This window comes from Hippocampus bargibanti, linkage group LG11 (genome assembly GCF_051943395.1).
Source record: "Hippocampus bargibanti isolate YZ-2025 linkage group LG11, ASM5194339v1, whole genome shotgun sequence".
NCBI lineage: Eukaryota > Metazoa > Chordata > Actinopteri > Syngnathiformes > Syngnathidae > Hippocampus > Hippocampus bargibanti.
In genome coordinates this window covers 16048150-16065487 of record NC_142744.1, presented here as the reverse complement: position 1 = coordinate 16065487, position 17338 = coordinate 16048150, and the positions used below count along the sequence as shown (strand labels likewise).

At 44.9% G+C, this 17338-nt stretch overlaps 1 protein-coding gene across 1 annotated transcript in view; it reads right to left on the bottom strand.

Moving 5' to 3' along the window:
• Window positions 1-1406: 1406 nt before the first annotated feature.
• The window catches only part of arhgap21b (Rho GTPase activating protein 21b), a 29323-nt gene continuing 13391 nt past the window's right edge, over window positions 1407-17338 (bottom strand). Inside the window, 17 exon segments of the mRNA XM_089008226.1 lie at window positions 1407-5018; window positions 5110-5141; window positions 8538-8643; window positions 8715-8882; window positions 8990-9079; window positions 9181-9254; window positions 9371-9449; window positions 9517-9675; window positions 9769-9911; window positions 9971-10107; window positions 10188-10249; window positions 10382-10681; window positions 10784-10909; window positions 11056-11101; window positions 11219-11321; window positions 11449-11595; window positions 14036-15590. Coding sequence (XP_088864352.1) covers window positions 3543-5018; window positions 5110-5141; window positions 8538-8643; window positions 8715-8882; window positions 8990-9079; window positions 9181-9254; window positions 9371-9449; window positions 9517-9675; window positions 9769-9911; window positions 9971-10107; window positions 10188-10249; window positions 10382-10681; window positions 10784-10909; window positions 11056-11101; window positions 11219-11321; window positions 11449-11595; window positions 14036-15590 — 4803 coding nt within the window. The 3' untranslated portion in view covers window positions 1407-3542.

Here is a 17338-nt window from a genome sequence, read left to right as displayed (position 1 = left end):
CTTACTGTGCCAACTCGTGATCTGATTGGCTATCGCAACTGTATATCAACTACATGTGCCCGTTCATGTACAGCGCACAGACACCCTCACTGTTGATTCTGAAGGCGTCGGTCAGATTTCATACAGCCTGGCGACACAAGCTAGCTGAAGTCTGATTGGATTAAAAACTCTGACCTAAAACTACAACACTGAAAGGAGCAGAACCAAATGGATGTAATATAACATCAAGAAAACAGTATGTAGAATAATTATATATATATTTAGAAAAAAAAATACTTTTTTAATGACATTGACTTTTATTATAATTATGATAAGGCCTTGCTGGCCCTGACGGCCCACCACTGGCTGCATTTATTTCTGAGGTTGAATGTATTGCTTACTTACTGTCGACCTTAAAGGACAACCGACGTCTCCAGACAAGTTGTGTCCATAATTTGTAAAATGGCTTCAAATGACTTTTACTGAGCGTATTTTACAAAGATTCCACCGCATATAGCTATATTTTATGTTTTAAGACTCGCACTGAACATTCAGGAAGTCTTGTTCTTGAGTTGGTGACGTCAGAAAAGGACCGTCTCCTGACGTAAAAAAGACGCATTGTAGCGTCTTTCCATCACGTCAATGTATTTTGCTGTACTGTTTTTTAAACCGTGTGTTACATCCAAAAGTCGCCAGCAGAGGGAGTCCAAGCTCCATGGAAATCATTTATCAGCCTGTGGAAACGGGCTGATTCATTCCTCACAGATTGGTGGCCATTTTGTTGCCTCTTTTTGGGTGAGACATTCCCCCCCACCCGTTTGCCTCAAAATGACACGGAATACATTCTTTAATCGATTGCAAACATGTATGTTTTCCTCTTCAGAACTATTTGAATCATATTCATAACTGGATGTGTCACAAGAAAGCATATTATCCGAATCTGAAGCAATTGTTTTTATTCTCCAGCAATGCAAGACGTCTTGGCGTGACGTCACGAACTGGGGGCGGGACTTTCTGAAAATGCCCAATTCGCAGCTCAATTTTTTGCAGATTTTGGACACTGAGTCATTTTTATTGGTGTTTTGCATTTGACTAAAAATATCATACTGCGTTTTTTGGGTGTTTTAGATGCTATAAAACGTTTTTCTGGTGTCAGTTAAAAAAAAAAAGTGACGTCGGTTGTCCTTTAAAGGACAACCGACGTCACTTTTTTGCTCAGCATAAGTCATTTGAAGTGATTTTACAAATTATGGACACAACTTGTCCGGGGGCGTCAGTTGCCCTTTAACCTTTAAGCAGTGAAAACAACAGCACACAAAACTATCGATGAGCAACAAGTGTAACTCACACTTTGAAGCAGTCACTCTCGTTTAAAGTTGTCATTTGAAGCCTAACAAAGAGATAATAAAACCAACACTGACACATCATTGCCATTGACATAATTTATTTCCAGTGTTTCCGGAGTCTGTGCGCTCGTCTCCCAATCAGGAGGAAGGCAACGCTCGTACGGTCCACTTCGACGTTTGCGCTTCCTCGAAGGCCGTACCGAAACTGTCCACACACACATTCATGCACAGGCGCAGTCAATCAGTGACGTGCGGTCAGTAGGCTACATTTATTCTACATCTCACCTGTTGTGTTCTGTGCTTTATATTCCTTATTTTTTTTCCAATGGATTGACATACACGAGTTTATCATTAAAACATTTCCTGTTCAAACACCAGAAAGATGAAGTGCGGCACAAAGCAGGCAGTTTCACCTAAGATTGCCCAATCCTCCCATAGTGCAAAAATATTTCAACAGCACCATCTATTGGTAAAACTACTGAATTATTATCATGGAAATTGCATTTTTATTTTCCAGTCAGGCTAATGTAGTTCCAATTTGTTAGAGTCAAACGGGAAGGGCTGAATGGTCATGGTGATGGGATAAAAGTGCACATGAAAATGCCAACTGTACAGCTCACAAATGAAAATTTGATCAAGAGGGTGCAGTTATTTATTCTACCTTGTGCTCGCAATTATTGATTTTGCCCACTTATTTAAAAAGCTTGACCCTTACAATTAATCTGGGCTTGGGGCTGAAGGTCAGAGATATTTACAGGGAAAGCAATACAAATAAAGGACAGACAACATTTGAAATATAATTTGGCCTTAAATGAGATCAGACTAATATGAACTGAATTGATTTAGATTTTTGCTTTTCTTTAGTTCAACCAGTTACTGTTAAACATATTTCAAATATACTATAATGTTGAATCATCTCTCCACATTTTGGATGTCTCCCTCCACCAATGCAACTGATTCATGATAAGTATCGTCATCGGGCTTACAAAGCTCCTGGCTATGAGCTGATCACTCAGATGGTTTCGGAGAAGGGAGGTATTTGTATCAAACATGCTGGAAAGACCAAATTTAGGCACCCCAATATTTTTAGGCCAAATACCAGTGTAAAGGTAATGCTGATGTATTTATTTTGGTTCATCTGTTTTTTTAAAATTACACCACTCAGTTTAGCTCGAGTAGCCACAACCGCACGTCACTGATCATCATCATTCTCCTGCAATGCCTGGACTGAATCCTACAATGGAGAGGTCAAAGTAAAGCAGCTAAAACTTGGCGTCTGCATGAACATTTAAGTTAATTATTTTACAGTGAATATTTAAAATTCAAGTTGTTAAAAAAATAAAACGGAGAATAAAAACTGAAAACCAAGTAGAAAATGTGTTAAGACCAGAGTGGAATGCCACAGGAATGGAAGCTCAGCATTATTCTTATAGAGAACATGTAGAACAACAGTCAACATTAAAAAACATCAACAACATGTCATTCACAGTACTGTACTGTTGAACTAGACAACATGGCACCCGAAACATTTCATTGTCAGGCACTTCCTATTGTGAAGATTAGTTTTGTTTGTTTGTTTGTTTGATTTTGCACGATGTCATTCCCCATTTTTTGTTGTTGTTTCAATCATTGTTGTTCACTGCTCTCCAGAACCATGATGAAGTGTATTATTTTCCACATGCATACAGTAAGGCCACACTCGGGTGGTCCGCGTTGTACCTTTGGAAAAGCCTCGTCGGCTGTTTTTTTTTTTGCGCAGGTCGTACCCAAAATGCGATTCAAGTACATAATGAGCAGATATGTACATTTTAGCATCATCACAAGCGGCTAAAGCTTTTAGTCGGCGTTAACGGCGAGCACGTCTGTACATTCTTCATTTGGTAACTGGTTCACATATTCTTGGAACTTTTCTTTGCACAAAAATAGCTCATCTGCAAAAACTAGAAATCTATACTATTTTCTCAAATCCACCCAACTAAGCGTTCATTCGTGTGTCACTGTGCTTCACAGCCTGGAAGGGCTTCGTCAGTCTTCGGCATGACAAATCTCAACTGCTCCGTCCCCACATCAGTTCTCTTTAAAAAAATAGATTTATCAAGTGTATTTGTTCCAAGTAAGGTCCAGAGCTGACCTCACATGACAAAATGTGTACAACACGCTCACTGACCACCTTCACAGACTTGGAAAAAAAACTCCTGCAGGCACACGCACGCAGACTCACAGGTACTGATAAAAGCGAGAGTGCACCACCTGGGAACTCGCCAGTTTGTGCGGATGCGCCGTCGCTGACAAGCTCAGACTCTTCGGATGTGGCGTGTCGCCGTTCAAAGCCTCGGCAGCGCGGCGCGAGAGGTCCGAGGATGGCGACGCCGCGAGGTTGAGAGGGTTATTGGCCCCGCACGGCGTACTCTGTTGCTCAGCCAGGTCCAGGCTGACCTCCGGATTGCTGGTGCGATGGCGTTCGCGCGCAATCCAGTCGCCGATGGAGAAGTCCTGGGAGCTGCATTTGGGTCTCAGGCGGTCCACCGCCGACAGTTCCGAGCGCGAGCTTGAGCAGAGCGCCTGCTGCGGCCAGTCTCCCAGAACAGACAGCTCGGCAAAGTCCCGCTGGCCGCCCATTGTATGTCTCCTCCGGATATTCTTCTTCTTCGCGCGGCCCTCGGCGTTCCGCTGGCTGCCCACGCCAAACATGTCGTCCACCGACACGCGCAGACGCACTTTCAGGCGGTCCGTGATCTTCAGCTTCCACGTCGGCTCCATTTTATCCAGCTCGCCCCGGGACGACGAGCTGAGGCTGCCGGAGGAGCGACCTTTGCCGGAAAGCTGTCTGTTTGAATCCTTGTCGCTGCGAGAGCCGTCCAGCGACGACTCGCTGTCCGTCTTCTGTCGGGCGGCTTTCTTACGGGAGAGCGTGTCGCATTCGATGAGCCTGTGGGAGGACAGCGGTCGCGGGACCGCCACGTCTCTGGCCACGGTGAAGACAGAAATGTCGCTCTCACTATCCGTCTCGGCGGGTCTGCCCTCGCTGAAGAGCTCGCTGCGCTCATCATCGGCGTCGTCGTCGCCTCCCCGGCTCTCCGCCACCGAGCGCACTTCCGGACTCAGCGTGTTGAGCTCGCCGCCGGTCATGAAGGTCATGGATGACGTGGTGGAGTAGTCGGAGGTAATGGAGCAGACTTCGGCGCCAGGCCCGCTGCCGCCGGCGTCGTGTCCCGGTGCCGCCGTCCTGCACCGCCTGAGTCTTGGCGCCGAGGCCCGGGAGCTGGTGCTGTTCATTGTACCAAGATCGGAGACCGTGTCCTCATAGTTGGAGGGCGGGTCCGATGCCACCGCGTGGCAGTTCAGGCTCGGGGAGTGGGAAGGTGACGCGTACGGGGAGCCGGCGCCACGTGAGGCCGTTTGCTGCTCGCTAGGCGCTTCGGTCACAAAGGTTTTGTCGAGCTGCTCCTCAGAGCTGTTCCTCAGCTGCTGCTCCTCAGTCGTGCCTTCCTCCTCCTCGGTGCGACTCTCTGGAGACCGAAGAGGCGGTTGCCGGCCCTCTCCGGGGATCTCCTTCTGGGGGAAAGCGTCCAGGTCGTCATCCGAGCTACCGGGCTGTGCTTTGTCTTTGGGCTTCTTGCGCTTGCGGCTGACGAAGAAGGAAGAGCGCAACATCTCTTTGCTACACTGATCCTTCCCGGAAGCCCAGAGGATCTACGGAAGAGATGACAAACCACAACGTCAAGTGGCCGCGCCAGCTGGGAATTCGCGACTTGTGTGGAAGGAAACAAAATGAAAACATCACCTTTGATTTGGAGGAGTCACTACATGCTGAATCTGCATCAAAGAGAGGACAATCATTAGTAGCCTGCCATCAGTGGCCTCATGAAACCATGTCAATTAGATAAAGAGGAGGAGGAAAAAAGGAGCAGATTGATGGCTTGCCGATATCGTCGCAGACAGATATGAGCTTTAAGGGGGGCAGCTAGATGGAAGCAAGGTGACACAATCGACAAGGATAAGTCATCACACCAAGTAAGCGCTTGGTGGACACACAGACACACAAAAAGAAGAGACGGCCGAAAACGAAGCCTGAAATGACGGATGTTCGCAGAGAGAAAGAGAGAGAAAATGGCGAGATAAAGCCCCTCTTCTCCCCCGCTGGCTGCTCAAACAAAGACGAACACAAGCGGCTCATGCTCGGCTTAACGATGGAGGTGGCGACGGCACATCACGGACACAAATGTCAGTCACGGAGCATCACGTGTCAGCCGCCATCAACTCGCCGTAGCCAACCTCCTCCTCCCCAACTCAAAAGGCATCGCAGAGGGGAGGGCGTGATGCGCTCGCACTGACTTACGACATTTGAGAGAGGCCTGAGCTGAACAGATCAACGAGTGTGTGCCACGGGCAACTTTTCCCTGTTCGGTCTGTGTCCAAATGACATAACTTTCTTGTGTTCTTCCTTGAACGTCAACTGTTGTTGACTTCGTTGTTGCAATACAACTTAAAGAAATAAAAAACATTCAAAATGAGAATATAAGTTAAACATGAAAAAAGACCTCTGAAAAATAGAGCCATGCTGTAAAAAACACAACTGGTATTTTTTGGGGGACTGAAATGGTCATTGAAGTTGCAACAACTATAAAACATAACTTATTAACTCATTCACAAATTTATTCGGGAATTTAAAATATGATGTAGAGCGGCATTCCCGAATTGTTCGGGTTTTGTTTTTTCATGCTTGGGTGCCGATAAAGCGCTACCCATGGTTTCTGGCAATGTTTTTTTTTCTTTTCCACAAGGGGGCATCATTTCCATTTCTTCTATGTTAGCGCTTTGTTCCAGCTTCAGCTGTTCTTCAAGCTCTATATATACCAATATGTATGTATTGCATTGTATTTTGGACAGCCACCCTCATTTCAAGCTGATATAGCTCCAGACCCATATAATTTAGGAATAATTAACTCTTCTTTCCTGATGAAAGAAATATGTAGAAGGTTTCTAATGCTGTATTGAATGTTGATGTAGTCCTAAAATTCAATTTTCTGTGGGTCCTGGAATTCAAGTGACAATGACAAAAACCCTGGCACTGGAGTGGATACATTTTTGCACATATGTGGCAGTGAATGAGTTAACAAATTATTATTAAAGTGAGTTGACACAACAAAGGAAACAAGAGGTTTGCTCCAAAACAATTTGCTGAGCTGTTTTACGTGAATCTTAAACGTGTACAGTCCAAACAACAGCTTAGTAAACTCTTATTTGAGAATTGTGAAAACCGGAATAGACAATTTTCACAACAGCCAAACTTCAAATATTGAGTTGGATTACCCAATTTATAATTTGATCCAAGATGGTTGCTTTGAAATTTTGAGTTCATCTAACTTTGTTTTTAACATTGATGCTCTGAACTCCTATTGGATTATTCTAAGTGAAGATACTATCTTGTTAGCTTCCTGATCCTATTTGGTTGAAAAGCCTTCTGTGTTAAAGAGTTATAGTGACTATTATTATTATTAGTTTTTAGCAAAACATTATTTGTCATGTGGCAAAGGACTTTGACTACCTGTTTACTTCAGGACCTCCGTGGCAATCACAGAGGTGAAAAGGGAACTATATTAGGTCTATCGCATCCAAGTACTGTATAGCCATCAGTGTCTTGTTGTAACTTGAGTCAAGTTCCTGTACGGAGTTTCTTAAACAGCTCTTGCGTCGCTGATGTTGTTGGGGCTTAATCGATGGTCTATTTAAAGTTCAGACAAAGAGCAGCGTTGTGATGGTGAGGCAATGTGCCACCTGCGTGTGTATCAAAAGACGAGCCTATTTGTTGAGTCAATGATCAAATTCAAATGCAAACAAGGATGAAGATAAATAAATACATACATAAAAAAGATAGATGGATAGATGGAGGGAAAGTGAGAGATGGGGGAGGAAGGGAAGGGGAGGGAGAGATAGGGAGGGGTAGGGGCAGACAGACAGACGGATAAATGGAAGGATGGATGGATACAGAGAGAGAGCTAGAAACAGAGAGAGCAAGACAGACACAGACAGACAGACAGACAGACAGACAGACAGACAGATAGATAGATAGATAGATAGATAGATAGATAGATAGATAGATAGATAGATAGATAGATAGATAGATAGATAGATAAACACGACAGATCATGATATGAAGAAAAATAATAATAATAATGACCCCTGCTCAGAGTCCTGCAGTCAATTCAACAAACTGCGTTTGCTTGTTTGGAATTTCATATGTGCCCGCAAGTATCCAGCTCAGTCCCATCACTATGGCTCCGCCCCGCCCCAGACATCAGCACGGATTATGCCACGCGAGCGCAGAGAACCTGAGGTTGACCATACCATGCTACTTGTCCTTGCGATCAGCTTTAGAGACAACAAGAGACAGCAAAGGGGCTTTGAGAGAAGGCACGACAGCACGGCTATGTATCCTCTTGATGCAGGGTATTGCTTTGAATGTGAGACGTGCACACCACAAGGAAAATGACAAACATCGACTTCTCTTTCTTTCTTTTTTCATCTCTTTTCCTCCTTTTCGCCCCCAATTTAAAAGAGCTGCGGGTTTCTGCAGACTAGGCAGCTACACTGGGCACAACACTCGTCCTTCTTCCTACAGTCCCAGCTGTCCACCACTGACAAAACAGAGTCCATCAGTGACATCATCGAGTGATAGACGCCGCCCACTTGGCCTGTGTCAAGATGGGGTCATGTGTGAGTGCTGGACAAGGGACATGGGAGAGAAACAACACACTACACAAAGAAGGGTTAACAAACTTCCATTCGTTGAGTTTGATTTGCTTTCGGGGAGAGAGAACGTGTGAGACGAGGAGGACGGGAAGAAAAAAACTGAAAGAAAAGGGAGTCGTCGTCTTAAAGAAAAAATGGCTCGGGTGGGATGAAAAAGCAAAGAAAGGGACAAAAATAACAACTTCAACAATTTGAGCTACAACAATGGAAAAAAAAAATCAAGACAGATTCCATATATGAATCAAATCAAGAAAAAGGGTGACATTTTCCCCCCATGGATAAAACCACAAATAAAAAAAAAGTTTCAGCCCAAAGCATGTAAAAATAACTAACAGGCGTAGTTCATATTTAGTACATCTACATACATGTGCACTTAAATAGAAGAAGAGAAATGGAATTGAACGTTGCTGTGTTGATGTGAGGCAGCGCAAGTCTGAGAGAAACACCTCGGCGGCTTACCCGAGACCTCGCCCGGCGACGGCGCCGTCCGGCCGATGTTGGAGAGCAGGTGGTCAATGTTGGGCACAGGCTGCGACTGCACCGTGCTCTCCTGCTCGCCAGTGGTCTGCAAGAAAGAATAAGGAAAAGGAACATGAGAACAAGAACGTCGGATGAATAAATGCCGGGTTTCCATACAACAGGATCGTCATCGCAGTCTTCGGTGAAGAACCAATCATATTGCTGGATTAGGTTCTCGACTATCTTGCACTGGTCGGGCATGTGATTGACCATGTTTGTCATGTTGTCCTCAGAGGTTCGGACCAGGGTTGGGCCAAACACAATTGCCAGGTTTCGAGGTTCCATCTATTTATAAAAATAAAAATAAAAAAGACAAATTAGATGAGATTGTGCTCAAAGCAAATGCGCACAATATGCGTGATGACAGTTGCGCTTCAGATGTCACAGTGCACCTTGTTTTTCTCACAGTTGTCAGAAACCCTTTTGAGGTGCGCGCAAAGAAATTTGAGGGTTTCATAGTGGTGATCAGGCAGTTTGCGGATCTGAGGGGAAAAAAGAGGAAAATTGCAGAGGGCACCGTGTGCTCCTTAGAACAATCACATTTGACAAAACTTATGTGCCTATTGGTGCCAACATTCCTTACCAGCCTCTTTAGCTGCTTAAGTCTCTCAGCTGAGTCCTCTGTTCTACTGGCTTCAATAAAGTCAGCATACTTTTCTGTTGAGCAGAAGAACCCAGAAAGGCCTTTCATCTTATAAAGTTTCAAAACGAAAAGCTCCCACAGATGAATCTTTTGGGGCAACGCCTTTGTGTCTGCACTTTGAGAGTCTCACCGTTTGTAAACAGGGGTTCGGGTAGTTTCCGGAAAAAAGACTTGAGTAGGCTACTGATGACGTTGAGATCCCGCCATTTCTGTGGAGATGTAAACAATATCTGAGACTGTTCGGAAAAGGCAGAATTCAAAGGGCGGCTAACTCACATCTTCTTGGACGTCAATGTCAGCAATGCCTTTGGTGTTGAGCTCCTCTTGCATGTTGGAGATGGCGGCATTGTTTCCGGGAACTCTGTAGATCCCCGTGTACTCCAAGCCTCTGTCCTCCACCACATTACAACACACCTCCACGATCAAAGGAACAAACTACAAAACACAATATCACAATCGGAAATTCAGATGAATTCAGAGAAGAAAAAAAGAAGGAAAAGACAAACACCAAGTGAACCAATAATTCACCCTATTATTTTGCGCGGGTGGACAGTCGTCTAAGCGCACACCAAACGTGACGCCAGCTGGTGTCTTCTTTTCGAAGGGCTTTCTCATGATCCCAGGGATTCCTATTTTCCATGCACCTCTGTCCCTTGGTGGGCTGGCCTCATCTGAATCACAAGACAATTTATTAGTTGCAATGTATGTGTGATTGTAGATTTTACTCTACCTCTCAGTGTCTTTCCCTCTTCAGATTTGGGCGAATGAGGACTCTTGCCGTCTGTCTTCCCTCCCAAAAAGGCTTGCTTGATGCTCAACGACTGACGCGGGGGCTTCGGTGAGGGTTCCGATTTACTGCTGGGTGCGCTGCTAAGTTAATAATGCAAAAGATTGAGATTGATTATTGTGAATGTTTGGTTGCGAAGTGATTGGCGGAGCCATGTGACCTCATCATGTTGTATTCTTTGATCTTTCGACTGATCAAATCCTGACTTGTGACGGCAGCATTCTGAAAAGATGTAAATGGCGTACACTGTTTGACCTTTCATTTAGGGCATACGGTAACAACAAAATGAAACTTTAATTCATTGAAAAGTGATTCATCCACATCAGATTTGGCAACACACCCACATACACGCACCTCTTCATCTGGATTACTGTTTTCCTGAATGACTTTAATCCAAGACAACATGTCTTCCCTCCCTTCAGCCTGGAACAAGTACTCGCTATCGGAGGTGGTCAGACGCAGCACATTCTTGCGACGTGTGTCGCTATAGGAGATGTCAATCAGGCAGGCCTTGACGCTGATTCGCAGCGGCTCCTCGTCGGGCAGCACAGTGAGACGCAAGACTGCATCTTTTCTATCCCTGAAGAGGGTCAGTGTGTGACCTTGCAGAACGGCGTAAACCTGCTTCCAGGACTTCATTCCTCCACTAACGCGCTACACAGAGGAGACAAGATCAACCTGTTAAACCCATCAAAAATTATGCCTTTGCAACGATCCTTCTCCCCCTTTGACAAAAAGACAACTTCCCAAGCGTACCTTATTCTTATCTGTACAAAGTTGTCTAAAGGTGAGCAATCCTTCCTTAGAAGAATCAGGAAAGACATCTGCAGAAGAGTCTCTTTGAGATCCAGAGTCCACAGAAGATTTATGGCCATCCAATGCCTGCCATGAAGTGAATCAAAAATATGGCATTTGTTTAGGATGCATAGAAATCAGTGTTTGTCTACAATAACAAAATACCTCATGCACGTTTCCCATTAGTACAATATCATGAAACGTATGTGAGTTAAGACTGCAAAGGAAGTTACCTTTTTCAGGCCTCTGAGACTTGGCATATGCCGACTCGAAGATCGTCTGTGGGTAGGGGTTGAAAAGGAGAATGATCACAAGATCCAGTTCATTTGTAATAAAATCATATAATGAATTTGAAAATAATACAAGAGAAATGACTGAATATCTGTTGGAACATACCCTCTCCCCTCTTCTTGGTAATTGTCCAGACCTTCATCGTAGGATTTGGACCGCTCAGTTTGGCTGGCAGATTCCGAATCCAGCAAAGCACTTCTCAGGGACTCTGGAGCAGAGCACATAAAAGATGACTCACTTCCAAATCAAAGTTATGAGAGGAAGTGGATTTACAACCAACTTTATGACTGAAAAAATGTTAACAATACTGTATTGTTACAGTATATAACGCTTACCTTGGTCATGTGACAGTTGTCGGCGAATGGGAGGGCACGGTGAGTCGGGACTAGAAGGACCTGTGGCGACAGATGGTGGGACAGATATGACAGCGGAGGGTGGAATGGGAGCAGCATTCCTGTCGACACTGGGGCTGACGGGCTCGTCTATTGCAACAGAGGGAAAAATAGAATCAGAATCAGAATCAGAATCAGAATCAGAATCATCTTTATTGCCAAGTATGTAGGACACACAAGGAATTTGTTTCCGGTAGAACACGCTGCATTAGTATCGTTCAAAAAAACTGCTAAGTGGCACTATACAGTTCCATTTTGGCTACTGTTGAAAGACTTCAAAGAGTTAATGGCTTGGGGGAAGAAGCTGTTTAAATGTCTGCTGGATTTGGTGCGCATGGATCGGTAGCGCACTGGACACCTCATGCCAGTCCGTCCCCTTCCTTCTCTTTGACCAAGAATATGATTACGTAGAGCAATTGTCAAGACATTATTTCATCTTAATGTGTTACTTCCGGGTAGAGTGAGCGCTGGCGTGAATGGCTGCTGCTGCTCACCCGCACAAATAAATTACGTGACTGTAAAATGTCCTTGAAAGTTTTGAAAGGCGCTTATAAATGAAATTAATTGTTATTAATTAATGTGACAGATTGTCTGCAAAATGACAGTAACATGACAAAGTGATGATATTGTGATGTCAGACCGTGACATGATGTCCACTTCATAAGAGCTGGTATAGATGCCAGCATGTGAGCATAAAATCAAGAAATAATAATAATAATAATAATACATGTTATTTATAAGCGCCTTTCAAAACTCTCAAGGACACTTTACAGTCACAGGATATTTTTTCTGATGGGTGAGTAGCGGCAGCCACAATCACATTCAAAAAACAATTGAACAATTCATGTCAACATTTACAAGAAAGGCAGAAACGCCAAATCATATCTCATCAAAAAGAAGAAATTAGTAGTCACAAGTCCATCCCACCTCCTCTTGCGTGACATATTGGAAAGAACTCAGGTTATAAAACTTGTGCTTGCAGGCGCATTTGGAGTTAAATTTCAAAGCCGCTGTCCCAGATCTGGCCTGGACGAAACTTTGAAACACGGCAAACAAAACGAAACAAAACTGAACATCATCATCAATGTGCGGTCTCTCACGGTTTACTATCATGCAAGACTTGATTGTAAATCTCATTTACTCAATTCTGTCCTATACCAACAAGTTATGCAATAATAATGTGTTGTTCTGACGGGCATATTTCAAATCTTGTTCAGTTACGTGTCAACAAACACTATTACAGCACTTCAGACTTCTAGAATGTTCATGCAGAATGCACCACTTAAACTGCAAAATAATGTGGGTGATGGACAGAAAGGCTTATCAATGTGACTTTGAAAGAGACTGTTGACGGTGGCCCCGCGGCCTGTTCAATAAAGACAGTTTTCCTGAGCTGTGGTACCAGTGTGAGATTGCCAAATGAGCACTGTCACAGCTTGCTTTGTGTGCACCTGGCCTGTCATATAATCTCCACAAATCAACAATACCGTATTTTGCGGTGTATAAGGCGCAACGGAATATAAGGCGCACACCCAACGAATGGTGGATTTTCAAATTTTTCCATATATAAGGTGCACCAGATTATAAGGCGCACCATCAATGAATATTATATAAAAATACATTACAAAAATGCATAAAGGTTTCCCAAATATTAGGCACACCACAATATAAGGCACTACAGTAGAGGCTGGGGTCACGTTCTACTTCTACAAGGGGAAATGGAGTCAGTTGTGGCTCAAAATTACTTCAGTATAAAGCGCACCTGCACGCAGGGTCACCTTTTGAAAGAAAATCAAGGCTTTTGGGTGCGCCTTATACATTGGAAAATACGGTACATGGCGCACAGCAACTCAGAACTTGGCCAATCTCAAGTGTAGATCTAGGAAAAAAATACCAGTATAAAATACTTGGGTGGAAAATATGAATGACGGCAGAAGAGCAACTGAAAGTAGACTATCAGGTGTGACTTTAATCAGTCACAAATATGTTAATGTCTCTTGAGAAGTGTCAAGTTGATATGTCACAAAGAAAAGTGCCCTTTTGAATTCTGTCAAAATTTCAAAGATTAAAAAAATTAATCAGAAAGTACTAAAGAAATGAAGATTCAAAATTGCAAAAAAAAGTTTGTCTTTGCTTTAAAAAACTGTTGCCACTGAATGCTGCAATCCATTACAACTAATGACATTAAAAATCGATGCTACTTTGTCAAGCATCTTTATTAGGCTCACATCTACTCTACTTGTTGTTCCATGTTCCAAATCTGAGACCAAAGGTGCTGATGCACCTGAGAATCAACTTCTCAATGTGCAGCATAATTTTTGTTTTTTTTCCCTCTTGCATTTATGTCAATATTTATGAGTCTAACAGTAAAATACATGAAATAAGCAATGTTTGTAGTCTACAAGCGCAACAAAGCAACACTTATTTATTATGAAACGCCTCCGATGACAAGAGTCGCCGGCCTGACTCAAGTTACTACAACTGTTGCCATGGCAACAATGAGCTGGAAACTCATTTATTTTCCTCTTACCGATGAATGGAATTGAATCCAACGACTCATCTGGGTTGCTGGAGCAGGAGGTGTGACGCTCCTCGAGGCGACGTATATGCATCTCTCGCCGCGTGTCGTTAGGGAGCCAGCACGTCGCTACATCAGCAGTGGAATCTTGGCCAACATCATCATTGACTGCCAAAATGTAGGAGGGGTGCCGCAAAGGGCTGGGGTTCTTTCCGGCAAGCGGCTTAGGCCTCAAGACGACGCCGGACTCCGAGAGGCTACGTCCGGTCACCTGGTTTTGCGACGCTTCATGGCTCGGTTTGAGGATGCCAGAACGCTGAGGCATCTGTTTTTGAGTAGAGCATGAAGAGGACCTTTTCCCGACCGAAACCATGTCCTTCTCTGGTACAGCAGGTTGCACGCTTTCAGCTCTTGCCCTGTTGCGGCTTTGATGGTTAGCGTGGCCAGCGCGGTTGGCTTTGGCGAAAGCTTTTTCGTCACCACTTGTTCTCTTTCCAACATGTATCTGTTTGTCTGAAAGGTTAGGTGGGGAGTGGGTCTGCAGAGAGTCTGGTCCTTTAGTGTACATTGAAGAATTGTGTGGACCCCTCTGGCCGTTGCTGTATCCAACAGAAGGCCTGGAAATCATGGCCTGTCTCGGCATAGACTGTCTAGTTGGCCTCGTACCAGGGTCTGTCCTTCGATATCCTGTCCTCTCATTGGGGTGAGAGATCTCGGTTGGCTCAACATAGTCCATGGAGTGTGACTGTACTTTACGCATAGGGCCATCTTGAGACATGCTCCTTGGTGGCCAGTTCCTCGGGTGGCTTATCCTATCCGAACTGATCATGCGGTCCTGAGAGACACTGCGCGGGGCAACTTGGAAGTGGGGCGGAGGTCTGCGGTAAGAGCGTTCATGGGAAGTACTTCTCCTTCGTATCCCCTTTGGACCCCAACCCATTTGAAGAATGAGATGTGACGTTTCAAAGGCGTTTTGATTGGAAGATCGCAAGCAATCAAGCCTTTCCTGGATAGTTCGACTACCATGAGAATGGATTCCTTTGTTGTCGATGTAGTCCCTGTACGTTTGGTAAGTTCGCCAATCAAAATTTTGTTGCGGGGCTGGATAGTGGTGGGTGGAGCCTCGATAGGGAGTTAGTCCTGGCCCGCCAGGATAGACATCTGCCTTTCGAGGGTGAGGATACTGGGCTAATGATGCAGGCCTGGCCCTGACGAAGGCAGGGTCCATATAATCTATTCTATGAGCGGAACTCATTCGCCCCATATGGTCGGGTGGGACCACCACTGTCCGCACGCTTTCATTGCGCATGCACACGGCCATCTGACTTTTTGGATAAGATATCGGAGGAAGGGATGGGGGCACGGTGATCTCCTTGCGGTACCCGTGGTCGAAAGGTGCCGCTACTGAGCCCCTGATGCCCGGACCCAGAGAGTCTGTCACCTGAGACATGCCTGTAGGCTTGCAATCTACTCTGGGGTAGCATACTGGGGGCGGCTCAGGAATGTGACAGGCATTTCCACTGTAGCTGCTGTGTCCACCACGGAGGTAGGCATCCTGGGAGTAGGCCTGGAGGTAGAGCAATAAACTTATGTTAAAATAGACAAGAAGGTGTGTTTTATAATCTCCAGCAAGCCACGAGATGCTAAAAGAAGTCAAGTAGAACATAATTGCGACTAGAGGCGCCCTTCCATGCCTGCATGAGCGCATGCGCGTGTGGGTGTCCTGTGTTGCAGTTTGAGTGAGTGGAGGCAATGGCAGTTCAGGGGTGTCAGGAGTCATCGGAATTCCTGTCCGTCTATTTTTTTATTTAAAAATAATAATATGAGCAATACACTGCTGAAAGATTCTTCCGGTTCCCATTTTACTTGTAAACGTGACCGTCTTTTAAAAGCAATCAAATATGTGATATAACTCGTGTGTCCATTTACAGACGTCACACTGACGGATGCCTCAGAGAGACAGGAGGTTTCCTCCCTCATTCTGAGAGCTATATTTAGCCTTGTTGTGCCCGAGGCCTTCGTGAACATGGACGGCAATAATTTGTCTGCTGTTTGTTAAGGAATTATTTGATTACAAAAGGGGGATACATCTTTCCACTGTTTAAACAATGGTGGACTACAGGGACTTACCTATTTGCACTTAATATAATGTCTGAGCAACTAACATAGGGATGCATTAGTGTGGGGACGTTGATACAGCTAGTGTCAAAAAAAATCTTACATAATGCTGTGTGGGCAACAATCAATGCGTTTGGCTCTGTCCCCCGCCCTTCGCGAGAAAGCGTAAACATGCAAGACAGTTCAGAGGTCACTGGCTTTTATCACAATCATGGTATGTGACAAGTACTGTAGAATGAAAACTGGGAGTGGTTTCACTAAGAGGCGAGCGGGTGGTCTGAATCTAACAGGTAACACAGTTCGTTCGGCTATTTGTACCGCACATCTCAATCGGAGGCGTGGAACTGCCCAGTGAAAAATCAACAGCATTCGCGGAAAGCTGCCCACTGCCTGTGCAGTAAACATGACGCTGACATGCAAGTCATAATGTGCCGAATGTATACACCACCTGTTAAGATCAAACAGCTAACTAGTCAGCACTTTGCTTACCAGATTAGTTGTCTCCAGAGAAAAAGGCTGCCATCTGAGTGTGGCATGAAAACGAGAGCATTTAAGAAACGAATAAAGAAGAGAAGTACCAGCAGAGTGAGACAAACGTAGTTAGGAAAATATCAGGACATCAGACAGCCATTACACCAAAAAAAAGATTGCCTAAAATTCGCATGCTCAAAATATTCTCAAGCGACAGCAATGCACGGACTGGCAGAAGAAGCGTGCCACGTTACGACCTGCCTGTGACAGTCTGTTCTGGGCGAGGTGGCGGGAGCACAAGCCTGCCTCGCATGTTACTGTTAAGCCTCCGCGGTTGTATCCATACCCAGCCACATTATTACGCTAACTGAATGAGCTGCCTCCAGTCTACGTCTCCCTCGCCCTCCCCTCTCTTCTGCTGCTCACATGACAGAAGCAGCAGCTGCTGATTATACATTCCGCTCTGACGGTCAAGCCCCCCCCCCCCCCCCCAACCTCCCGCTCCGCTTCCAATCTTTCCTCCTCTCGCTTTCGCACACAGAATCAACCTGTTCAAAACAGAAGGCAGTTGGCTGATTGTAATCACTGGACTCCGCTTATCATCCATTCTTTCTCCCCATCTCTTAGCGTTTCCGCCTTCTCCCTGGCATAAAAGTCCCTCTCTTTTCGGCTGTCACAACGTAGCCTCTTCGAGTATCTTTGCTAAGCAACTGCTGCCTGTCTCCA